We start from the raw sequence: 27,017 nt of genomic DNA, 5'->3' as shown, positions 1-27,017 counted from the left end.
ATAGACAACAGTGTCCACTTTCACAAATAAAATGCCACCAACCCGTTTGACAGAGAGACTCTCCCTTCACCCTCTGCTATATGACACCAAGGAATGTTAACCTGCACCGAAACCCATCATCTCATTATCTTCACTCACTCTTTAACTCATTTGTTCTCTTTTCAATACACAACAATAAACCTCTAGCTCCTTTAAAAAATGACTGACATCATACCAGCATAGACTTAACACAGGTCCAATGCCTGAAGGAGAGGCGTGTTACTGAAAACGGAGGGAAAATATGACTGAAATAAGAATTCCAAAATGTCTGGCTGATTAAAAATATGAATTAAATAAAACACTGGGGGTAAAGTCTTTCAGAATACAGAATTAAAGAGAACAGAGGTTATATGAGTCCAATAATTAATCTATCGGTCTACAGATCTACAGTCTTCTATCCATTGTATAGTGGAAGAACATCTCTAGCGACCAGCAACTTGTGTGTGTATATGCCTTGGCTGTGACATGCACTCCCCACCGCCTGCAGACGCGTGTGTGTGTGTGTGTGTGTGTGTGTGTGTGTGTGTGTGTGTGTGTGTGTACACGCTTGTGTGCGACATGCCTCTGCTGTATGGATCATGAATATTATTCATAAGGCTGAATGTCAACATTGATGAATCCTTTTGCTGTAAAATGTGTGTCTCGCAGCTCCACCGCTGGACGTGGTGGCAGGCTATCTATGACCCTGGTTGTCATCACTGTACTGTACAAAAACATTACTACCACAAATAGAGACAGGGGGGATGGAGGGAGGAGGGTGTGAGGAGGGATGAGGAGGGTGGAGATGATGGGTGAGGAGGGTGGAGAGGGAGAGGAGGAGAGTCAGTGAAGGAGACATGGGGCAATAGGGGACACCGGGTGGACTGGACAGCCAGAGCTATAGGGGACAGGCATGGAGACGTAGCCTCAGAGACCGGCTATAGGCCTGGTTATTGTACAGCACCTCAAGTTGCAGAGAGCCCAGTGAAACTAGTCTCTGTGGATATTAGTATGATGTCAGCAGAGGGTTCAACTCACAGTAGTAATAAAACCACACACACGCTCTGACAAAGACACACACAACTCCCAGACAAAAGCTCCAGTAGCATTTCCATAAAGGAGTTTTTCTTGTTGCATTTTAAAAGCCCTCCTCATCCCATCATGCTTTTGACCTTTAAGGTTGAGAGAGAGAGAGAGAGAGAGAGAGAGAGAGAGAGAGAGAGAGAGAGAGAGAGAGAGAGAGAGAGAGAGAGAGAGAGAGAGAGAGAGAGAGAGAGAGAGAGAGAGAGAGAGAGAGAGAGAGTAATGAGGAGTGGGGCTATAGACAGGCTCAGGGCCCATGGATGAAGGACAAGGAAGGAGGGAAGGAATGAAGGAGGGAGGGAATGAAGGAGGGAGGGATAGAGGCAGTGTCATCTCTGCTCCCTCAGGCTCTTCCAGCTGTTGTTCCCTCTTTCTTTTCCCCTCCCGGTTTTTCTCCTCCATCGCTTTTCATCTGCACTCATCTCTCACCAATCACCCCAACCACTTGTGCCCCTTCTCCCTCCCTCCCCTTTTTTCTCTCCTCCTCTCTCTTTCTCTTTCACTCTCTCCTCCTCTACACAAATGACTCAGTGGAACAGGTCAACTGTTACAAAATTCCCCCTGCAGCTCAACCTGCCTAATACAAAGCCTGGCTCATCAAGTCAAATAGACTGCCTACACACACTGGGAGCAGAGACACACACTGAATGCAGTAGCCACGCACACACCCACACACACTAATATTATACAAAGTAATCTCTAAAATCCTCCAGCCACATAAAGTGTCAAACATACACCTTAGCCAAATACATTTAAACTCCGTTTTTCACAATTCCTGACATTTAATCCTAGTAAAAATTCCCTGTCTTAGGTCAGTTAAGATCACCACTTTATTTTAAGAATGTGAAATGTCAGAATATTAGTAGAGAGAATGATTTATTTAAGCTTTTATATCTTTCATCACATTCAATTAGTATTTGGTAGCGTTGCCTTTAAATTGTTTAACTTGGGACAAACGTTTCGGGTAGCCTTCCACAAGCTTCCCACAATAAGTTGGGTGAATTTTGGCCCATTCCTCCTGACAGAGCTGGTGTAACAGTCAGGTTTGTAGGCCTCCTTGCTCGCACACGCTTTTTCAGTTCTGCCCACACATTTTCTATAGGATTGAGGTCAGGGCTTTGTGATGGCCACTCCAATACCTTGACTTTGTTGTCCTTAAGCCATTTTGCCACAACTTTGGAAGTATGCTTGGGGTCATTGTCCATTTGGAAGACCCATTTGCGACCAAGCTTTAACTTCCTGTGGTCCTCTGTAGCTCAGCTGGTAGAGCACGGCGCTAGTAACGCCAAGGTAGTGGGTTCGATCCCCGGGACCACCCATACACAAAAATGTATGCACGCATGACTGTAAGTCGCTTTGGATAAAAGCGTCTGCTAAATGGCATATTATTATTATTATTATTATTCCTGACTGATGTCTTGAGATGTTGCTTCAAATATCCACATACATTTCCTTCCTCATGATGCCATCTATTTTGTGAAGTGCACCAGTCCCTCCTGCAGCAAAGCACCCCCACAGCATGATGCTGCCACCCCCGTGCTTCACGGTTGGGATGGTGTTCTTCGGCTTGCAAGTGACCCCCTTTTTCCTCCAAACATAACGATGGTCATTATGGCCAAACAGTTCTATTTTTGTTTCATCAGACCAGAGGACATTTCTCCAAAAAGTACAATCTTTGTCCCAATGTGCAGTTGCAAACCGTAGTCTGGTTTTGGAGCAGTGGCTTCTTCCTTGCTGAGCGGCCTTTCAGGTTATGTCGATATAGGACTCGTTTTACTGTGGATATAGATACTTTTGTACCTGTTTCCTCCAGCATCTTCACAAGGTCCTTTGCTGTTGTTCTGGGATTGATTTGCACTTTTCGCACCAAAGTACGTTAATCTCTAGGAGACAGAACACGTCTCCTTCCTGAGCGGTATGACGGCTGCGTGGTCCCATGGTGTTTATACTTGCGTACTATTGTTTGTACAGATGAACGTGGTACCTTCAGGCGTTTGGAAATTGCTCCCAAGGATGAACCAGACTTGTGGAGGTCTACAATTTTTTTTCTGAGGTCTTGGATGATTTCTTTTGATTTTCCCCATGATGTCAAGCAAAGAGGCACTGAGTTTGAAGGTAGGCCTTAAAATACATCCACAGGTACACTTCCAATTGACTCAAATGATGTCAATTAGCCTATCAGAAGCTTCTAAAGCCATGACATCATTTTCTGGAATTTTCAAAGCTGTTTAAAGGCACAGTGAACTTAGTGTATGTAAACTTCTGACCCACTGGAATTGTGATGCAGTGAATTATAAGTGAAATAATCTGTCTGTAAACAATTGTTGGAAAAATTACTTGTGTCATGCACAAAGTACAGAGAGGGGAAAAAGTATTTGATCCCCTGCTGATTTTGTACGTTTGCCCACTGACAAAGAAATGATCAGTCTATAATTTTAATGGTAGGTTTATTTGAACAGTGAGAGACAGAATAACAACAAAAAAAATCCAGAAAAACGTATGTCAAAAATGTTATAAATTGATTTGCATTAGAATGAGGGAAATAAGTATTTGACCCCCTCTCAATCAGAAAGATTTCTGGCTCCCAGGTGTCTTTTATACAGGTAACGAGCTGAGATTAGGAGCACACTCTTAAAGGGAGTGCTCCTAATCTCAGTTTGTTACCTGTATAAAAGACACCTGTCCACAGAAGCAATCAATCAATCAGATTCCAAACTCTCCACCATGGCCAAGACCAAAGAGCTCTCCAAGGATGTCAGGGACAAGATTGTAGACCTACACAAGACTGGAATGGGCTACAAGACCATCACCAAGCAGCTTGGAGAGAAGGTGACAACAGTTGGTGCGATTATTCGAAAATGGAAGAAACACAAAAGAACTCCCTCGGCCTGGGGCTCCATGCAAGATCTCACCTCGTGGAGTTGCAATGATCAATGGGAACGGTGAGGAATCAGCCCAGAACTACACGGGAGGATCTTGTCAATGATCTCAAGGCAGCTGGGACCATAGTCACCAAGAAAACAATTGGTAACACACTACGCTGTGATGGACTGAAGTCCTGCAGCGCCCGCAAGATCCCCCTGCTCAAAAAAGCACACATACAGGGCCATCTGAAGTTTGCCAATGAACATCTGAATGATTCAGAGGAGAACTGGGTGAAAGTGTTGTGGTCAGATGAGAGCTCTTTGGTATCAACTCAACTCGCCGTGTTTGGAGGAGGAGGAATGCTGCCTATGACCCCAAGAACACCATCCCCCCCAAACATTATGCTTTGGGGGTGTTTTTCTGCTAAGGGGACAGGACAACTTCACTGCATCAAAGGGACGATGGACGGGGCCATGTACCGTCAAATATTGTGTGAGAACCTCCTTCCCTCAGCCAGGGCACTGAAAATGGGTCGTGGATGGGTATTCCAGCATGAAAATGACCCAAAACACACGGCCAAGGCAACAAAGGAGTGGCTCAAGAAGAAGCACATTAAGTCCTGGAGTGGCCTAGCCAGTCTCCAGACCTTAATCCCATAGAAATTCTGTGGAGGGAGCTGAAGGTTTGAGTTGCCAAACGTCAGCCTCGAAACCTTAATGACTTGGAGAAGATCTGCAAAGAGGAGTGGAACAAAATCCCTCCTGAGATGTGTGCAAACCTGGTGGTCAACTACAAGAAACATCTGACCTCTGTGATTGCCAACAAGGGTTTTGCCACCAAGTACTAAGTCATGTTTTGCAGAGGGGTCAAATACTTATTTCCCTCATTAAAATGCAAATCAATTTCAAATCAACATTTTTGACATGCGTTTTTCTGGATTTTTGTTGTTGTTATTCTGTCTCTCACTGTTCAAATAGTCTTTGTCAGTGGGCAAACGTACAAAATCAGCAGGGGATCAAATAATTTTTTCCTCACTGTAGATGTCCTAACCGACTTGCCAAAACTATAGTTTGTTAACAAGAAATTTGTGGAGTGGTTGAAAAACAACCTAAGTGTATGTAAACTTCCGACTTCAACTGTACGTACGTGAACCACACATGCTACAAAGGTACATCACATTACACCAGTAGCCATGCATGGCCAAAGCCACAGACACTCAGGTAAACACACACACACACGCCACCCCAACTCCGCACACCTACAAACACACACTACAGAAGACAACCCAATGCATTGTTCCACAGATACTCTATGAATAGTGATTGACTAGGGAAGAGGAGAGCTGAGAGACACACTGATATAAAACAGATATTACCACACCAGGACAGCAGCACCGTAGAGGGTCCTAAGCAGGATAAACGACCACAGACAACCTGGCCACAGACGAGATAGGCTACGCAGCAGAGAAAACCTCAGACACTAGACAAACCATGTAGCACAGAAACAGATATAGAAATGGAACAGCTCCATACATCACATGGCCGGTGTCCCAAATTGCAACCTATTCCCTATGAAGTGCACTACTTTTGACCAGAAATGGGCTCTGGTCAAAAGTAGTGCACTACATATGGAATAGGTTGGCTGCATCCCTGGTGTGGGCCTATGGAGGATAAACGACTGGAGAAAAGCTCATAGACAGGCTCTGTAACACAGAGATAAATTCTAGAATAGAGTAGAGGCATGGAGCTAGAGATGATAAAAGACTAGAGACTCCCAGACCAGACACACACTAAAGTACAGCTAAACCAATATAGTTCTGCTATGCCCAAGGAGCCATAGGTGGTAAAAGATGAGAGCTCTAATATTGCTGTGTGTGTCTGTGTGTCTGTGTGTGTTACTCATTGCTCTCGTATGTCACACACACACACACACACACACACACACTGCTCTCATGTCAGACACTCCTCTGCACAAGGACATGAATCAGGCCTCTCCATGGAGCTGCCCACAGCACCATAACTGTGCCCCTGTCACTGTGCCCCTGCAGTGGGTTAAGAGCAGAGCTCAGCAGGTAGGCTAAGACTCAGCAGACAGGTAGATACACCACACAGTTCAATACCTTCAGCTCCCCTCTGTTCTGCCTTCTAGACAATGCCTGGCTTGCAACAGAGAAGCTCAATAAGTTAAAAGGGGAAGGAACTCCTTCCTCCACAAAATAGACAGTGATCTGATTGGCTGCAGATAACACTGGGGGGTTGTCATTCTCCTGTGGTATTGAGATCAGAGAAACAGGGAGAGAGCGATATAAGGTGAGGAAGAGAGAGACAGTCTCTCTGAGCAGTGAGAAGAGAAGAGGAGCGAGGTGGGTTGTCAGATTCTCTCACCCAATTCACCATCCATCTCCCTTCTTTATTATGAGAGAGTGACACAGAGAGAGAAACTGAGAGAGAAACCAAGAGAGCGAGAGAAAGAAACCGAGAGAGAGAGAGAGAACCAGAGAGAGAGAGAAAGAGAGAGAGAACCCGAGAGAGGTAATTGAGAGGAGGGACAGAATAGAAGAGGTGAAAGAGTGAGCAGCACAGAGAGTGATGGAAAAAGTCCATTAACAAAACCTCACAACAGGGCAGGACACCTGGAGAGGAGAAGACTGATATGTGATAGAGAAAAAAAGAGAGGTGTTCAGATAGAGAGACAGTGTGTGTGTGTGTGTGTAGAAGTGTCAAGAGAAGTTGCCTCACACACAGACATAGCTGTGTGAAGTTGTCACAATACTTCCCTCAACCTGACTCTATTTGATGTCAGACAAAGAGAACAGAAATAGACTTCACTCCTACAGAGAGATGAGACCACACAGTCACTGAACAAATCACTCTGGACTGCCTCAGAGAGAAGACACACACACACACATATACACACACACAATCTCTATCCCGTGTGTGAGAGACGAATGTACACAGTCACAAAGACACACTCTGACCAGTTGATTCTGGACCTGACAGAGTCCAATAAAAATGTCATTCAAGTCATCCTGATCAAACTAGAGCCAGAGTATTTCTGTTTCTGCTCTTCTCTTGATCGGTGTGTGTGTGGTAAGAGCCCGATTGAGAGCCTGTTGAGACTGTGAATTAAGCAGCCAGTGCATCTGATCTGCAGAGCGCCCAGAGCCAAACACACACTGCATCAAAATCATTTCCATCACACACACACATCTATTCTTAGGAGCGGAGCCGGAGTAACCATTCTCATATCGATATTGATAAGACTCACAGACAGAGAGTAGGTTAGTGCTGCCAGCTAACCAGGACCCTGAAAAATTGTCCTTTTATTATTCTGTGTGCTTCAGGGAGAGGTTTAGTTCCAGGTACATCACAGCATGGGAGCTTGACGCACGCGCATGCATACATATACACACACACACGTCTCTTTCATCTGCGGCTGCCGTCTGTTTTTGCAGGTGGTGGTTGAGGTCACTGCACCACTGAGGGGGACATACAGAGAGAACACACACACACACACACACACACACACACACTGATCTCACAGAATCTAAACTAACACAGCTGCACTAACCCCATGCCCCCCTCTTCTAATCCTACCCCCCCGTTCCTCTCCTCACCCCAAATCCACCCCACTCCTAAACCTACACCCTCGATCATCTCCCCCTACACTATAATGAAACCCATCACCCTACAACAATGCCCCAAAAAAAAAAAAAAAAAACCGCTGTCATGTGGAAGGTGCACTCGACTGGATCTACATTCATCCATCTAGCCCCCTCTACCCCCACCCCCATCTCAACCCTGTCAGATACCCCCTCCCTGCCCCTCTGCTCTGGTGGCAGTGGGCCAACCATTCACCACCCCTGGGAGCCCTGCGTTGTCCTGCTACCCACAATTCCCTGCTCCCTGTCTGCCGTCAGCTCCAGCTCTGTCAGCATCAGGACAGGAAGAGTAAACTCCTTGGGACGCTAGAGGATACAAGGGTATCCATCCCCCCCGCACAAGGCCAGGGGTAGAGTGTGTGTGTGTGTGTGTGCACAAAATGTAGCTTAATAAAACCTTGAGAAGAGTCAACATTATGACTTACTGATAAAGGGGAACAATACAATTTCCTGTGTGTCTGTTATGCTCAAGAGTAGTCTCAGTAATCTCAAGAGTTCCAGTGTGTTCTGCTTTAGTGTACTTGACATTGACACAACAATATAGAGTAGTAGTGTGGAATGCAGATATATTGCAGACAGTCAGGTACCCAGGCCAGGAGAAGCCATCGTCATTATGCAAAGAGCAGGGAGTTGAAGATAAAATACAGCACATGGAAAAAGTGCTCTGTAAGATGTCAAATATTGTCATTGGTGTGCAGCACACGGCTCATATGCAGTTTTTGGTAAAAAAAAGAAAAAGAAAACCATATACAATCTCATTGAATACACACACTCTAAATCTGTGGCTCTGGATTGGAGAAAGTCAAACAGAATCTACACAAAGCATGTGATGAGGCCAAAAGGAGTTTCTATTCACATTAAAAAGGTCAGAACCAGGATGGCTACTCATAGGTCATTGAAGAGATGCCCTCATGGGTCAGCCCATCAATAAATCATGCTGTGATCCATGAATCTAGCCAGGCCAGCTATCACACTCTGGGATCGTTGAGTCAGGCCTGGAGCCTAAGGGTTGGGGGTAAAACGGAGACAGGTGGTGGTAGGCTAGCTTCTATCCATCCATCAGCAGACTAGAACAGGCTAAAGAGTATGTTAATATATACACTACTGTATGGACTGGACTGTACAGTAGCTCAGCAGATACTTTGAATGCTGCAGGGTAAACAGGCATACTCGCAGATACGCATACATGTCTACCCACTCAGATGTCCACACACACACACACACACACGTCTCCTCACTTGAATGCCACCACACACACGGCACCCCCCTCAGGCCATCATACCAGACACGGAAACAAACTGTCCCACTTTGCTGGTGTCTAAACACATAAACATGCCGTTATAGTACACGCTGCCGTGCAAAAACACAGAAACACACACGATTATTCCTAACCGAGTCCGACAGAGACACAAAAACAATGTCTGCCTCATCCTCCCGTCACAGGGAACCAGAACAGGGCCACCATGACAGTGCCCCGAGCGTCACACTGTCCCATCACTACAATATAACTACAGTGGATTGGAACTGGACTGGACTGGTACAGCACTACATTAGGACAGGGATTGGACAACATTGAGAGCTTGGCACCGTAGTGACAGTTTGGTTTCAAATCTAGGTTATGTGGTTTCAGGTTGAACAGACAGGTTTTGGTTTAAGGGGTCACTGCTCTTAAACTAGAGGGACGTTCAAATATTTGTGTCGAGCGCGCAACACAGTGTGCTTGTATCCCTCTCAGGCGTTTCAAGTGATGCCACCATTTCCGCTCTGTTGTGAAAGGAAGTCTTTAGCATTCAGCCAGGAGCCCAGAGAAGAGAGTGAGCGAGTGAGAGTGTGTGTCGCCTTCTCATTTTGCCAGCCTCAAACTCAAAGCAATTAGTGGAGCCAGATGGCTGTCTGGACTCTGAATAAATAGTTTGAGCATCGACGGAAAAACGGCATAGACGACACACACAGAGACCTGTGGCAACGTGCCGAGGCAGAGGGAAGACACACACAGAGACCTGTGGCAACGTGCCGAGGCAGAGGGAAGACACACACAGAGACCTGTGGCAACGTGCCGAGGCAGAGGGAAGACACACACAGAGACCTGTGGCAACGTGCCGAGGCAGAGGGAAGACACACACAGAGACCTGTGGCAACGTGCCGAGGCAGAGGGAAGACACACACAGAGACCTGTGGCAACGTGCCGAGGCAGAGGGAAGACACACACAGAGACCTGTGGCAACGTGCCGAGGCAGAGGGAAGACACACACAGAGACCTGTGGCAACGTGCCGAGGCAGAGGGAAGACACACACAGAGACCTGTGGCAACGTGCCGAGGCAGAGGGAAGACACACACAGAGACCTGTGGCAACGTGCCGAGGCAGAGGGAAGACACGGACCTAAAGAACCAAATTGGTTCTAGCTGAGACTACAGTGCAGAAAAACACAACTGTCAGAAACTGTCATCTGAACATTCAAAACTTCACACAATGAATCCATTTAGACTTAATCTCTGCACTGTATTACCGTGGGGAGTGAATGGCGCATGGTTTTACAGGGATACAATTATGGGCGCATGCACGCACGTCTCCTCCTCCCACTTGTCCTCTGTTCAATTTTGACCAAACCAGTCTGGTTGAGTCAGCCCTTGAGAGCTAGTCTATTCACTTAGTTTCAGCCAGCATGCACATTCCCCAACTGATAACAAACCCTCCCTCTGCCTCCAGGAGTAATTCTAAAGCAACACCACCACATTCCTAAGCCATTACACACTATATCTGTATGTTTCCTTGACTCTCCCACTCTGTCCAAACTACCCGTTACCACGGCAGCAGGTTCACCTTAGCCAACCAGATGACATATGCAAATCAAACAAACAGGGGGAGGGGCTTGTGTGTGTGATTGAAACTTGAGCTAACACACTTCACCTACAATGGCCTCTCTCCCTAGCTACCCTTCTCATGTTGATTCCCATAGCCTAGATACTGTATGTTATCAGCACGCTGTTGACAATTAGCAGTTTTATCACAACCGAAACCAGACAAACAGCAAGACTCAGCACCCTCCAGGTGGTGCTAACATGTGACACTAGCTAACAGAGGACATTGATAATAAATATACCCAGATACATGCTTACATTAAATTACTATTTATGTGCGTTCTATTTCATTCTATGTACATAATACACAGCAACAAGGTCATCATTTCAAAAATCAAAAAACTTTAATTGCAACCAAATCCAAAAAAACAACTAAATAGAAAGACATGACAAATAGTGACAACAAATTCTAAAATGCTTCTTTAAAAAATAAAATAACAAGTTCAGAGAATGGTGAATAAAAAGCACATTTTGTGGTAAGATTGTTTCGAGTGTGCACTGTGCACCATTTTGTACAGTAAAAGCACATTAAGCCTGTTTTGGCGTAGTAATCACAGCAAAGCAGTCGAGAAATAAAGCACTCCAAAAACATAAATTATAAAGCACTGCAATAAGAGATAAAAAGATAAGGACTTGTAAAATAAGCATTGATACAGAAGATAATAAATCCTTCATGTTTGCTGCTGAGAAATAGAACACGTGACACCATAAATTAGTCATTATTTTTCTTTCTGCTAGATACTGTATTTATATATTTATACTATGTACACGTCAGGGGGGAGCGATTGAGACGACAAGGAAGTTAAGGCTTCGATTAGTCATCAGTGTTTAGAGCCAGAGGACGATGATGTGGATTATCAACAAAAGAAAACTAAATAAAACACTGTGCTAGTTCCAGGTCAGGAACATTATCTGAATTCACTAAAAGCATTTTTATTTTATTTTTGTGCCAGGCAGTACAGGTGGAGGTCAAGAGAAGTAGATTCCCAGAAAACATTTACTTAAAAAAACATGTTGTAAAAGACTGAAGATAGTTCTTTTATAGAAGCATTTTACTTTGGGACCAGTCAGTGGAGGTCAAGATTGGCAAATTGGGTATTTTATTTTGTGAAAGCTGTAAAACGCAGCACTCACAGAGAGAGAGCAACAGTACAGATGATTCTCAGAAACAGTGTTCTCAGAACACATTTTCCTTAAATCCCTGACATTGGGCAAGAGGAGTGTGTGTGGCTCTCTCCCTCTCTCTGGAGAACAGAAGGGTTTCTGTGAATGTTCTGACAGAGTTCACACCACTGAGCTTAGAAAGGGAATAGGAAGATGTGTATGTGGGTGTGTATCAAGGACAGTTTGAGTTGGAGCGAATGTGGGTGCCAGGGTGTGTTTGGTTTGATTAGGTTGTGGGTTGTATGTCTGTGTTCAGTGTGAGCGTTTGTGCGTTTGGGGTAGTGTCTCTCCTACTGGTTCCCTCTTTCTGTATGTGTGTGTGTGTGTGAGAGATCAGGCTGCAGGGGACAGTGTACAGTAATGTCTCCTCCAACTCCCATTGCTAAGAGACAGAGGGGGCAGGAAATGGCCGTTCGGGTTACACACCCTGTGGCACTGACAGATGTCCCAAAGCCCCTGAGGGCTGACTCAGAAACCACACAGATCACTGCCTCTGTGGGAGCTAGTCTATCTGATTAATAGTGTATGTGTCTCACACTGTGTGTGTGTGTGTGTGTGTGTGTGTGTGTTGTGTCTCTGTGCCTGTGTGTTTATGGGTGAAGGGGCAGTATGTTGATTGACTTTAGTGAACCTGCCAATCCAGTTATTTCAGTTATCATCCTGGTTGAAAAACTAAAATGTCTACATGTATGTCAACTATTGTTCTTGAGATGAACTAGATTCACTAGTATTTAATAGCTGAAGATGTGAATCTTATACGTCCTACACCATTTCATTGAAGGGTTGTCTATTCAAAGCAGTTACATTCTGAGTACAGTATTATTGGCTCTGATTGAACTTTGACCTTGGCCAAACCAGGAAGTGAGTTCCACACGACAACATTGACTCTATACAGCAGTTATTTACACTCTGATAAATACCCACATTTTTCACAGGAGTTTGACAAGAAAAATAAAGATCGTACATATACAGTATACAGATACCTCACACCAAAATATACAAACAACTTCATCCCTTCCTTCCCTCACTCCATATACACATCAGAAACCGAAGGACATTATCAATATTTCTCCAAAGACACAATTTATCACCTTCATACAAATATAACTAGTGGGTATATCTTGTTTTGGTGTTACACACAAGTGCAAAGATAGGAGATATATGTTTCTTAGTGGTCATCATAAGTGGTTCACTACAGGCCTCTACACTGACCATTTTTACAAGGAGCACGTGTGTGGCTAAGTTGAAAAATGTAGGCGCACACAAAGAAATTTAGGAGCACAGTGAAAAATATTTGAGGTAATAAAGCTAGAATTCTAGAATGCACTGGTGCGCCTAAATATAAATTCCATGTCGCACAGCAAAATATTTAGGCGCATATGCGAGTAAAATGGTCACACTGTACAGCCCTGCTCTAGGCATGCACTCTATCTATAACGTGTCTGTAAGCCAGAGTTTTCGCCTATACTGAGGCCATAATGCTATCAATCTATTGTATTGACAGACTTAGGCTATCGTGTTATCAAGTACTGATGGTTAGGCGAGTCGCACATTGGGTCAGTATCTATCCCTCCCTCTGTCTCCCCCCTCTCCCTTCCTTTCTCTCCCTCATACCAAGGTCAACAGCCACTACAAGAGTTAACGTCATCCTGGAATGCTACTATACATCGCTCTCTCACCAGAGAGTGTGTGTGTGTGTGTGTGTGTGTGTGTGTGTGTGTAGTGTGAACACTATGTGCATCTCTCTGTGACCCCTATGGTTTAAAGTTAAAGGGCCCCTATAAGAGGTGTGTACACGGCCACCCTCCACGCCCTCAGCGGTAAAACGCACATTGTTTGACCCCATGACCTCTAGCTGACCGTGACCTAGAAACAGACCCAGGCTTAATGGGCCAATCAGGCACCTCGCCTGATCAGGGCGGCCAATGAAACCCCACTGATTAACCAGGGAACACGATGAATCACAGGTGAGTCATGAGATAGGAATCGTTAAGGGGTTGATTCAGATCTGGGGTATTGAGGGTAGAGAAAGGCTCTTCAGGAAGACAGCTGTTCATAGCCCTCCAGTGACTTGTTAGACACACACAGTTTGGTCATTTGTTTGCCTCTAGTGATGTATAATAGTTGTACATGGTGATATTGGCTTGAACAGCCCTGGAGTGTCTTGTTAGAAAGACAAACAAATGAGTCACTAAACTATCAGGCTCCTGTCTATGTCTAAATCATGGAGGAATATACCCAGACCTCCTCTCTGCTAGTCAATATAGGTCATATTATAGGTCATACAACCTGTGTATGCACAGAATCAATCAATTAATTTGACTTAATTTCTCTTAATTGACTACAGATGCAAATATGCCATCATGTATTTGAATTTCTATATAACGTGTGATTGTATAGATTGACAGAGGGCTGTATACAATGGGATAGGAGGAGACCTTACTAATCAAACTACGAAAGCCGAGATGTACAGCGAGCAGGGCATGACTTCACCATGGCTCTCTTGCTCGCTCAGTCAGGCCTGGCAGGAGGAAGGGGGCACAGTACAGTAAGTGGGGTGTTTGACACGTAGGGAGGGAGCCATGAAATACTTCCTCTGCTCTCCCTGTATCCCTGACCTCCACACAGCCCTGTGTAAATCACACACACGGTAAACAGCGCAAGCAAGCGAGAGAGAGGTGATGGAGAAAGACTGGGGGAGGAGAGAGACTGAGGGAGAGAAGGAGATAGAGGATGAGGAGAGGGGTAAGGAAGGAGGAGAGAGAGAGGAGGGAGTAGGGAAGAGAGAAGATTGACAGGGAGCGAGAGAGAGCGGAAAAGGGAGCGGTGGTAATTTGGTGTGTGTGTGTGCTAAGCTGAGCGGTGGCTTCACGGCTTATTAGCAATAAAACTCTTCCTGTCAGGAACACCACAAGAAGAGAGGGATCAAACGGAGGAGAGGGAGAACAGCTGTACGGTTTCCCTCTATCCCAGTCTCTCCGGAGATGAGAGAACAGCTGTATGGTTTCCCTCTATCCCAGTCTCTCCGGAGATGAGAGAACAGCTGTATGGTTTCCCTCTATCCCAGTCTCTCCGGAGATGAGAGAACAGCTGTACGGTTTCCCTCTATCCATTCCCTTCCTCCTATCCCTCCATCAATCCCTCTTTCGTGCACTCTCATCATCTAGATGACTACCCTTCCTTCAGTAAGTTGTTTATCATTTCAGAATGTCCCAAACTCAATTCTGTGCATACTTCCAGTTGATGAGGAAGAGAGAGGAGGCCTCCAGCAACATACAGACACTAGAGAGAGTATCAGACATTTTACTTTACCACATCGACCACTTTCCCTGCCAAACTTTCCCTTCCCCAGTACTGTCACATACAGCAGAAACAAGGCTACTGTAGCCGGAACAAACATTGTCCCACAGGAGAGAGACGAGAATAGCAGGGAGCAGATATCACCGTGACACCCCTTACATTGCTACTGTGCGTTTAGTGGAGATAAGAGTGAATATTTTAGTGAGGAGTTTCTCTAGCTAGTGAGGGAACGGCTGCATGGAGATGCCATTTTACACACAAGTCCCTACTACAGTGTGTCTCAGGAGGCTTCAATCTCCAAGGTCCCTAAGCTAAGGAAAGGAGGAACACAGACAGAGCAGCGATGTCAGAAAGATCGTTTTAGGATTTCTTTCATTTGTTTTGGTAGATAGATACCAAGTGATCCACTTTTCTTCATATTGGGATTAGAGAGCATAGTTGTCTTGTCAATGCACCAGTCCTCCATCTTGTTTCTGTACATTCCCTCCCTCAGCCACTTCATTCAGTTCATCTTGCTCTCTCTCTCTGGGCTGCATTGTTGGTCGTTGTTAATATATTTCACTGTGGGGAGAGTAATACCCAACACCACCGAGTCCTCTGGAAGGAGGACATTTCATCTCTCCTTTCATTCCTCCAACCTGCTTTCCCTTCCTCCTCCTCTTTCTCCTCCCGTTCTCTCTACACGTACACGGCAGTCCGTGAGATGACCGACCCGTCGCGCTGAGACTCCATGTCGTCGTCAAGGTAACCGCCAATGATTCCATCCTGGTCATGTGGTGGGCGGAGCTGCAGGATGGGCCCGCCCCCTCCGAAGTGGTCGTAACTCTCCTCGTCGTCCTCCAGCTGGTCAAACTTCCTCCGTTCCGCCTCGTCCAGCTCGCTGCTCAGCAGGATGTCCTGCGCCGTGGGCGCCGTCCCAACCCCACCCTCACCACGCCCCCCTAGGTGTAGCGGCACGTGGTGATTGGCCTTCTCAGTCATGCCATCATGGGCGGAGCCCTCCCTGTAGACGTAGATGGGGCTGTTGTTGTTGCCGCCCGCCCCGTTGCCCCCGGCGCCAGCACCCGTCCCGTTCTTGCTCCCCTTCTTGCCACTGCCGAAGATGCGTGACTTGATGTCGTAGGAGCTGTGGTTTGGGTTGCTGCGGTAACCCTGCTGTTGCCGGCGGCTGCGGGTGACCAGGACGGCAATAAGGGCAGCGACGAGGAGGAGGACCAGAAGGGAGCCAATCACAGCACCTGCCACCACGCCCGCGTTGGACGGGACCATAGAGGGTTCTGTAGGAGGGAGGGAAGGGAGAGGAGAGAGAGAGAGAAGAATAAGAGGATGAGACAGGTGGAGGAAAGCAGATGGAGAGGGAAAAAAAGGGGAAATAAAGCAAGAGAGGACAAGAGGGAGGAGGGAGGGAGAGAAGAAGAGGAGGGGTTGGATGATGTCAGTAGTCTGCACTACCTGGAATAGTATAACAGTAATCCTTCTACCCCACATAAAAAAAAAAGTGGTTGTCCCACTGGCTTACATAAGTTGAATGCACCAATTTGTAAGTCGCTCTGGATAAGAGCGTCTGCTAAATGACTTAAATGTAAATGTAAATGTATTCCACGTGATGTGTTTTTGCACGTGGGAGTGTGGGAGTGTGGGAGTGTGTGTGTGCTGAGGCTCTAACAGCAGTGTTTAACGTCACTGGCGTTTCCTACTCTCCCTCTGAGCTGCTCCTGTCCCCATTCCCTCACAAACGCCCCAATAACGTCAGAGCAACATTTCAACAAGGTCTCTGCAACATCGAGGCAACGTGCCAATGACGTCTCCTCCTGAACAGTGTGAGTGCAGTGTGCAGGTCCACTTTAGTCTCAGTCCCCCCCACCCACAAAATAGCAGAACGATTAAGGAAAAACAAAAGACATCCTCTGGAGTCCAGAGAGGCTTGAGTCCGGAGGGCAAGAACAGGTGGAGGCCATGCAGGAGAGGAGGATGATACATGGATGGAGGGATGCAGCCAGGGATGGAGGAGAAGGAGAAAAGGAGGAGGATGCGGGGTGGTGGTGACTGACAGAGCGAGACAGCAGAATGACAACTCCTGCTTCAAGCTACTATAATGTAGAAGAGGGGACAGTGTGTCGGTCCGCCCCTCTCTCCCCTAGCTACTGAACACTCAATTGAGCTCTGTTGTATAAGCCCCGGACGGTGTGTATTCCCTCATACCCAGTTTGGTCATATTGCAAGGCTCATGACTCCAGACACACCGGCTGGTGAGATAGACTGCTAGTTATTTAGCATTACTTCTTAGCAATCTCTGTTACAGACCACGCAGTATCTCAAGCAGAGACCTGGTGTAGAGGATCACATTGGGACAGTTTTGTTCTCTGTCCACTAAACACTAGTGCTGTAATGCGGGTAAGGAGGAAGTGTGATGTATGAGACTCCAGGGAGGGGAGTGATATCTAAATCAGGGCTGTGGAGAGGTCCCGAGACCACCCTGCTCTACTGCTCTCCCCCTCTACTGCTCTCCCCCAACACCTTTCTTTTCATCCAGCTTCCTCTCTCTCAACCCTTCTCCTCCTCTTCCCCCCACACAGTAGCTAAACCTTTCCATTGACACATGACAGTGAGACATGGTCCTCCAATCCCTCCTATAATAAAAACACAGGAAATGCATTTAAACCTCGGTCTCCAGTGGACCCAGAGCCTCAGTAACTTGAGGTGCTAAAGGATGGAGTAGGTACAAGTGTCCCCTAAACACTGATACAGGGTCAGGGGCCACATTCATCAAGATTGTCTCTGAGTAAGAGTGCTGATCTGAGAAGTCCCCCGTCCATGTAATCTAATTCATTATGATTTATAAGGCAAAACTGATCTTAGATCAGCAGTGAGATGCTTTATTAATAGAGGCCCTGATATATTCTAATCCTCCCAATGGTTAAAGGTTGGTTAATCTGATACTAGATCTGTGGTCAGGGGCAACAGGGTTGGTGGCTGGTCTGGGTGGTACAGTAGAGTGCTAGTAGACAACAGCAGAGCGCTAGTAGAGGACAGCAGAGCGCTAGTAGAGAACAGCAGAGCGCTAGTAGAGAACAGCAGAGCGCTAGTAGAGAACAGCAGAGCGCTAGTAGAGAACAGCAGAGCGCTAGTAGAGCACAGCAGAGCGCTAGTAGAGAACAGCAGAGCGCTAGTAGAGAACAGCAGAGCGCTAGTAGAGAACAGCAGAGCGCTAGTAGAGAACAGCAGAGCGCTAGTAGAGAACAGCAGAGCGCTAGTAGAGAACAGCAGAGCGCTAGTAGAGAACAGCAGAGCGCTAGTAGAGAACAGCAGAGCGCTAGTAGAGAACAGCAGAGCGCTAGTAGAGCGCAGCGCTAGTAGGCACAGCAGAGCGCTAGTAGAGGACAGTAGAGGACAGCAGAGCGCTAGTAGAGAACAGCAGAGCGCTAGTAGAGAACAGCAGAGCGCTAGTAGAGAACAGCAGAGCGCTAGTAGAGAACAGCAGAGCGCTAGTAGAGAACAGCAGAGCGCTAGTAGAGGACAGCACAGCGCTAGTAGAGGACAGCACAGCGCTAGTAGAGAACAGCAGAGCGCTAGTAGAGGACAGCAGAGCGCTAGTAGAGGACAGCAGAGCGCTAGTAGAGGACAGCAGAGCGCTAGTAGAGAACAGCAGAGCGCTAGTAGAGAACAGCAGAGCGCTAGTAGAGAACAGCAGAGCGCTAGTAGAGAACAGCAGAGCGCTAGTAGAGGACAGCAGAGCGCTAGTAGAGGACAGCACAGCGCTAGTAGAGAACAGCAGAGCGCTAGTAGAGAACAGCAGAGCGCTAGTAGAGAACAGCACAGTGCTAGTAGAGAACAGTAGTGTTGTGTCCCAAGGTTTCACTAAACAGCTTCCTGTAGAGAAATGCTTCCTCTCCTAAGGTGTTTGGCATTCTAAACAGCATGGGACCAGCTCTCACCAGCATGATCACACACACACCATATGTTTTACTATCCTTGTGGGGACCTAAAATTGATTTCCATTCAAGATCCTATTTTCCCTAACCATAACCTAAGCTTAAAATAGCTATTGTCCTCGTGGGGATGTGGGAAATTTCACCACGAGAGAGAATTTTCCTTGTGCACGCACACACACACTTCTCCCAGTCAGGGAATCAACACACTGAGCACAGTGCCTTGGGAAGAGCAGTACACAATCTTCTCAATGAAAAATGCATTCAAATATCTCCCTCGCTCTCAATGGCACAACGCAGTTTCTCTGGACTGCGTAAAACCAGTCTATTAATGCCAATCTCTTTTTTCCTATGTAGAGGCCTATAGTATCTACAGTATGCTGCTCCATCACCTTGCATTTTTGTGTGCAAATGTTTTCACCACGGCCTGTAGGTACAGATTGCAGGTCCGACTGTTTTCTATACTGAGTATTGTCAACCCAGACAGTCTTTCCAGAAACATTGTGCATTATATGTCCATTGTGCGGCACACAATTTAAACTTAGTCTTGAATGATGCATAGCAAGATATACCAAAGATAAAGGACTGTTGAAACCATTGCAACCACACAACTGAAATGGCGGTTCACCAGTATGAACAAACTCGCAAAGTGCTTTTTTTGTTTGAGCTCTCAAGAACTGTTGTCCGCTCAAGATAATAATCTGTTTGCATCTGCCAATTTACTGGCTGTCCAGTATCCAGACGACGTGTCCCAGAGATTCCTATACAGTTCATCTCTTTCCGTAACGTGTTGAGGCCGACAATTAAGAAGAATGCGAGAGGCTCAATTAAAGATGTTGCAGAACTGATATATTTGAAGCACCCACTCCCTTCTGCCCAGTTCACCTTTCTTGCTACAGCAATCAAGCTGTTTTTAACCATCCCTGTAACTGTCGCTTCTGCGGAGAGATCGTTTTCTAAATTAAAACTCAAAATAACTACCTAAGAAGCATTAGGCTCTTGGTCTGACATACGTTTTTGAACTCCTGGTAAGCTCCACTCACTGCACTGGCGCCGTCGTAGCCTTGACAATGGCATTTGTTCACCGATATCCCCTTATACTTTCAATCAGTTTAATTATTTATTTTTCAAGGCCTGAGGCACTTTGATCAGTCACATTCTTGAAGCCCAAGAAACAAATGCTTAGCTTCCTAGTACATTAAAAAGATTCTTAATGACTTTTTGGAGGGTTACTGTCACAATTATTTGTGTCAGACAGGAGCATGGGCCCCAAGAGCTCGTTGGCCCCCGGGGCTGTCCGGTATGCCAAAACACTATGCGTAGCTCCAGCACAAATCCCACTGGTTGAGGAAAACATGATGCCTTTTATAGATTGCGTCATGCATGACCATAAGCTCCAAGTAACCGCAAGTAATGAGAGAGATGAGGCGGAAATAAAGCCTGCTGCCGCCCGCCTCCCAAAGACATGCAGCAGCAACCCCCAACCACACACACCACTCAGTGATGCATGGGCATATATTACATTACATTATATTATGGGAGAAGATGGATTGGTTGGTTTTTGGCTGGTTTCTTCACAGAGAGAGAGATGGTGAGTTTGCAGCAGTACAGAATGTGACTTATTGAATGGTCTGGATCAGACTATTTATACAGTATTATACATGTATCTGGTCTTGACCATGTCTTAATGAGGGGTGGATGGATGTCATCAGAGGGCCAGTCAGGCCTGGAGGCTGGAGAGGAACAGACTACATTAGATCTGTTCCCCCTCTCTGTACAAATGGCCAGAGACAGACAGACTGGGGGGAAGCGGAACGGAGGAGGTTCATCTTCTGAAGGGGGGCTAATTTTTATGTGACACCACTACAGGGGAATATGTGAAACGGAAAGGAAAAAGGTTAGTCTTCTGAACGGGTGGGGAAGGATTTTGATGTGACACCAGTGCATGGGAATAGGGATTGGAGACAGTGGGGATGGCAGAAAGTGGGTTAGCTAACCGCGGCGGAGCAGGTTCCAGTGCAGGATCGGGGGAGCTAAGCAGTGATTAAGAGAGCTGGTATTTAAACGTTAAGAGAAGGAGAGACCAGCTCAGCAGGATGAGAGAGAGAGAGAGATAGGGGGAGAGGGAAAAGGGGGATGAGAGGGAGCGAGAGAGAGGTATGAGAGAGAAAGGAAGGGAGAGAGAGAGAGAGAGAATGGGGTGAGAGGGAGATCGAGGGGAAAGGGAGACAGGCTCAGTGCTGTGGGCTGGTATTTAAGAGAGACAGAGAGAGGGGGTCTCAGAGATGGCTAACGGCATGTCTCTCCACTGAGCACAGATCAGTACAGCGCTGTAGGAGCATGATAGGAACACTGACAGAGAGAAGGGGGAGAAGGGAGGGAGAGTGAGATGGCCTCTCCCTCCCCATCCTTCCGTTCTTCCCTGGGATTGAGGCTAGTTAGAGAGGACCGGACCAGGGGCAGGGACACAGACAGACAAAATAGACAGGTCCCAGGTCAGCTCATAACCCTGTGCAGGGCTCTGTGAGTCAGTTGTCACACAGCTGGGGGCAGGACAGGAGCAGGACAGGGGCAGCAGCAGGAGCCTGCTATAGCCTGGTCCAGACCAGACGCTGGTCATTTCACACCCATCGCCCCCTCTCAGCCCTGTTTGGACACAGCTCCACTGCATTAGCACTCCATCGGTTTTTACACTACCTCTCTCCGTCTCTCTCTGTGTGTGCCTGCACTCAGTTCATTCATCCCCCTTTTGACTCTCTTACTCACTGAGGAGGGGGAATGACAGGAGAAAAGGAGAGAAGAGGGAGATGACTGGACAGGACAAGAAACAATAAGGGAGGGGAGTATAGCAGGAGAGATGAAGGGGGAGGGGGAGAAGAAGAAAGACAGGGAGTTAAGAGGGAAAGAAGAGGGAATGTAGGGGTGACGGACCGAAGAGGAGGAGAGAGAGGGAGGACAGGAAATTAACAATTCTGGGAGACAGGATGATGGACAGCAGAGTTTATGGGAGACAGGATGATGAGGGGGAGGAGAGGGAGGGAGGGAGGGAGGGAGGACAGGAGGGAGGGAGTTAAGAAGGAGAAGCAGCCAGGAGCTGAAGCAGCAGAGACAGACTGATCCGCTCAGAGAGGATAGAGAGAGACTACACTACAGCACCTCCGCTACACACACACTCACAGCACTGTCAGCCTGCTCGCTCACACACAAATCATAGAGAGAGAGGAGAAGCAGTGCCATAGATTCCCATAGGGGTTTTAAATGCCATCAGCATCCTGTTCCCCTCTCACCTCCCTCTTTATTCTAAAAACAGACACTCTCTCTACCCCTCTACCCTCTTCCAATCCTTCCCCTTTCTCTCTCCCAATCTCTCCCCATTTCAGTCTCTCCATCACCCCTCCCCATTTTTCTCCCCTCCTCTCTCTACCTCCCTCCCCCCAGCCGCCTGTCCTGTACCCATACCCAGGCCTGTAATACCCAGTGGGCCTGCATGGGGACGTCCGTTATGTCCCAGAGAGACGCTAGTGGCCCATCAGAGAGAACACATTAGTACCATGGGGAGGTGAGGGACGGAGCGAGCGAGGGAGGGAGGGAGGGAGGAGAGGAGAGGAGGAGGAATGGTGGTTTTTAAAACACATTCACCAGTGAATTGCACTTTTTATCCATTTGTCCTGCATTCCCCCGTGTCAGCACAAAACGACTTCAGGTAAAGTGCAGATCGGGGGGGTGGATGTATTTTTTATAAGAGAGAGAGAGAGAGCAAGGTGGAACTCGTGGAGGGGAAAGCTAAAGCTGTAGAGGGATGGAGGGATAGATGGACAGTGTTCTTTATTTAAACGGGCGCGGTCGACCGAACACGGAACATCCCTCTTTCAAGTGGTGCAGTGTGGATCTATCCCTACCCCCTCTCTCTCCCTCAGACCCCCCACAGGTGACCATCGGGGGCTATGATGATAACTGGTACGTGGGTCGGACCAACGTGGCTCTGACCTGTCAGGCTACTGGCAACCCCATCCCTACCACCCTCACATGGAAAACGTGAGTGTCAGTCCGTCTCTTTGTCAGTCTCGGTCTCTCTCGTTCTTTATCACTCCATCCACAGGCCACTATAAACCACAGATAGTATTATGATCATAATGATCAACTCTACAGCCAATGGCCTCTTATCTTATTCCATAATGGAGTTTGTCACAGTACACAACAAGGAGATAGCAAGGCCATGGGGTTGCCTTTCAGTCCAGTCCAATGCAAACCGTACCCTCAATAAACTAAGCCTGCAAGTGTACAGAGACTTGAAACTGTCTCTGATGATGATTCAATCCATTCTACCAGTAGATGAACAGACGAGTAGAGCTCAAACATCACAGGATCCATAGGTATGAACAGAAAGAGAGGAGTGATAAGGTTTCAAAGGGTAGAAGATGGATAGATGGAAAACCCAAACGGAGGTATAGAGGCCCAGTAAACTGGCTCACACCAAACACGCCCCACCACTAACCCCAGGGACAGAGCATGCTTCTACCTGACCCCTACAGTACAGGAAAGCGTCACCACACCCTCTGTGTGTGTGTGTGTGTGTGTTAACCCGGCATGCCTGCATGTATAGTAAGTGTGTTTTCAGGTGTGTGTCCAGGTGTGTTTGTAGCATAGCATGCACATGTGTATGATTACAGTCATTTCAAGCGTGTGTGTTCAGGTGTGTGTTGACTCACCTCTGACCATAACAGTGACCTGGTCCTTGCCGGTGCCCAGGCGGTTCTTGACCTCGCAGACAAAGGTTGTGTTGGTCTGCTCATCCACCTTCAGCACGGTCAGCACATTTTCTTTTATCTGCACTGTGTCTGGCATCTGACCGGTCATACTGGGAGTAGAGGGAGAGTGGAGGAGGAGGAGGAGAGGGTGGAAGAGAGGGAGGAAAACATAAGTATTGGAACCTGGCTCAGATCTCCCTACTTTCAACTTTCACCTTTTCGTACCTATAAAAACATAATACAAGTAACTGACTTTGAACCAGCCAGTCAGGACACCGCATGGCTTATTGTTTCTACTGGGGTTGAACCTGGAGTCAAACTCCACTATGGAATAAGATAAGAGGCCATTGGCTGTAGAGTTGATCATTATGATCATAATACTATCTGTGGTTTATAGTGGCCTGTGGATGGAGTGATAAAGAACGAGAGAGACCGAGACTGACAAAGAGACGGACTGACACTCACGTTTTCCATGTGAGGGTGGTAGGGATGGGGTTGCCAGTAGCCTGACAGGTCAGAGCCACGTTGGTCCGACCCACGTACCAGTTATCATCATAGCCCCCGATGGTCACCTGTGGGGGGTCTGAGGGAGAGAGAGGGGGTAGGGATAGAGAAAGAGAGAGAGGGGGAGAGAGAGGTTAATTAGTGTTACTTCCTACAGGGAGGAAATAATTGTATTCTGACGCATATGCATGACAACATTAAAAAGGTCTGAGAATACGGTCTGCATGAGTAAGTGTGCGTGTGTGTGTGTACCAGTGTGTGCAGCGGCCTTACACTCTATGGTCAGTTTCATCAGGAAGCTCTCAGGCTTGGCCTGGGTCCGGTGGGACACCACACAGCTGATGTCTTTGCCGTTGTCTGCTGCTGTGGGAACCAGCATGTACTCGCTGGATACCGTCACGGTGTTGTCAACGCCCGCCTTAGAGGCGGAGGTAGCGTTGCCGTTGACAGCCGTCACCCAGGCGATCTGGGCAGCAGGGCGACCGTCGACCGACTCACAGCGGGCCACGACAACTGGCTTGGCTCCCGCGGCGACAGTGGAGGCTATCGCTGTTACCCCGGAGGCAGAGTTCCTGGGTTTGGCTGATGGAGGGATGGAGGGAAGAGAGAATAATGAATGAACACCAATATTGATAAACGACGAGACCGGAGAAAACAAGACAACCTTTATCTGTTTGTTCTCCCTCTCCCAGTCTCTCCATGGGTGTTGAACGTGAGTACAGTGATCAGGAAAAGAGCCGACACCAAGCATGACAAGCAGCCGGATCAATAAACGCCCGAGGGGAGAGCTGCACCAAGGTTAGAGCAATGGTTCTAACGCATTAACAAAAACACAATTGATCTGACAATACCATTTATAATAGCAATTAAGCTGCATGGACAGGATTTGAACCTGTAGGGTAGAGGTCGGATGGGATGGGGGGAGGGGGAGGCACGAGAGCACTTACACACAGATACATAATAGAACGTGGATACACACACATAACAGACCACACAAACACACACACCCTAAAGAAAGACACACATACGGTCCTACCTAGCATGACGAGGGAGGTGACGCCCTGTTCGTTGCCGCTGGGGTAGGTGGCGTATTCACAGATGTATTTCCCCTCGTCAGTCATCTTGACGTCCGAGATCTGGATGGAGGGGTTGCTGAGGGAGGGGGGGTTCGTCGTGAAGCTGACACGCCCCTTCAGGGGCGATGTGGGGTAACTTGCCCCAAAACTAGGGTGGTAAACGGCGATGTTGAGCCTCTCGCCCTCCTTGGGCTCATAGATCCAGGATACCTGCGTAGTACAGTCAAGTTTATTCATTCAGATATTACACAACCTGTCAAACGGGGAAAAGGGGTAAATAAATAACAGCTACTTTTACTATTTTCTTTGTGTACATGTATTACCATCTAAACTAAAGTAGATAAAAGCTGTACAAGGCATGTAAACTTGGATGATCAAGGACAAAGTGTCTTTATAATAATGTATAAATTTCTCTTGTTAATGGCCATGGACGTAAATTGTTAAGACGGTAAAACCCACGAGTCCAGACATTAGTTCCTGTATGTGTGCCTTTGATTATCATTTATGACTTTCTTCTCAAGTTGTAAAAACCTATCCATTTGTCTACATTTGAGTTCCTGTCTGTCGGACACTGACCTGTGTGAGCTGTATCCCTCCAGCGTCTGTAAAGGCACACCTCAGGTTGACCGCCTGGCTGGGGTATGACATCACCTCCGGTTCCACCTTCACCTGCTGAGACACCGCCCCTGGGAGGAAGAGGAGAGGACGTTAGTGCACCTTTCACCACGGCTTCCGGTTTTCCCCTCCCTGTTCTACGTCAGAGGCCATGAAGGAAAGGAGAGTAGGAGAGGAAGCTTGTTGAGACTATTGGGACCATGCCCCAGCCCCAGTCTGCCTGATGAGGAGAGGAAGCTTGTTGGGACCAGGCCCTAGTCTGTCCGATGACAGATTATAGTACTGTGGAATCGTCTGGAACGCCATTAAGACTACCTACAGTAAGCAAGTAGGTCAACGTTCCAGGAGTCTGCTAGAGGGTGTGTGTGTGTGTGTGTGTGTGTGTGTGTGTGTGTTCGTGCACGCCCCCCATTCTAGCGATGAGTGGAGGAAACAGGGACATGTAGTGAAGAGGAAAAACACCAGTCTGCTCCACACAGGTCATAAATCATTTGGATGGCTTATGCTTTTCTAGAACCAGCCATTTACTCGGTGCAGGCACACACACTGTGTACAGGGATTGGTGTGTGTTTGTGTGTACATTTTTCCTACATTATCAGGACCACAACGTCCTGACAAGTCACCAGAATGTGTCTTTCATCCATGTCTGCGTGAAAATGTAATTAACTGTATGAATGAATGTGCATCGGTGTGTCTGTCTGATCTACCTGTTCTACGTAAAGACACAAACTATCTGGTGTGACACACCTGTCAATGTTTACCAACATATCGATTTCTCTCTGTGTCTCTCTGCGTGTCTCTCTGCGTGTCTCTCTCTGGGTCTCTCTCTCTGGGTCTCTCTCTCTGTGTCTCTGTGTGTCTCTCTCTGTGTCTCTGTGTGTCTCTCTCTGTGTCTCTGTGTGTCTCTCTGTGTGTCTCTCTGTGTGTCTGTCTGTGTGTCTCTCTCTGTGTCTCTCTCTGTCTCTCTCTGTGTCTCTCTCTGTGTCTCTCTCTCTGTGTCAACGTCTTCCCATATTGTGTGTATCAACACTCACACACCCATGTGATTGATACTGAAATCGATGTTCCCATCAAGACAAACAATTAGCATCATAACTGGTTCTACTGGTTTGTCCATCCTCTAGAGACTAAGACTAGAGAAGAAGGTGGGGTGGAAAACACACCATCCCTATGGAGACACGAGTCAAAGGCCAG

General features: G+C 47.2%; 1 protein-coding gene across 2 annotated transcripts in view; it reads right to left on the bottom strand.

Annotated features, from left to right (window-relative positions):
- LOC121585391 (nectin-2-like) overlaps nt 1-27,017 on the bottom strand; it is a 72,233-nt gene that overhangs the window by 12,114 nt on the left and 33,102 nt on the right. Inside the window, exons 2-7 of one of the 2 annotated variants that reach the window (XM_045226270.1) lie at nt 25,785-25,894; nt 25,169-25,418; nt 24,406-24,714; nt 24,094-24,211; nt 23,590-23,738; nt 14,431-16,228 (exon numbers count right to left, since the gene is read on the bottom strand). In XM_045226270.1, the coding sequence (XP_045082205.1) occupies nt 15,630-16,228; nt 23,590-23,738; nt 24,094-24,211; nt 24,406-24,714; nt 25,169-25,418; nt 25,785-25,894 (1,535 nt within the window). In that variant the 3' untranslated portion in view covers nt 14,431-15,629. Of the gene's footprint in view, nt 1-14,430; nt 16,229-23,589; nt 23,739-24,093; nt 24,212-24,405; nt 24,715-25,168; nt 25,419-25,784; nt 25,895-27,017 lie in introns of those variants that run through there. The other variant, XM_045226271.1, reaches the window with a different exon arrangement.

Source organism: Coregonus clupeaformis, chromosome 17 (assembly GCF_020615455.1).
Source record: "Coregonus clupeaformis isolate EN_2021a chromosome 17, ASM2061545v1, whole genome shotgun sequence".
Classification (NCBI taxonomy): Eukaryota; Metazoa; Chordata; class Actinopteri; order Salmoniformes; family Salmonidae; genus Coregonus; species Coregonus clupeaformis.
The sequence above is the reverse complement of the archived record's forward strand: the minus strand, read 5'-3'. Positions and strand labels throughout refer to the sequence as shown.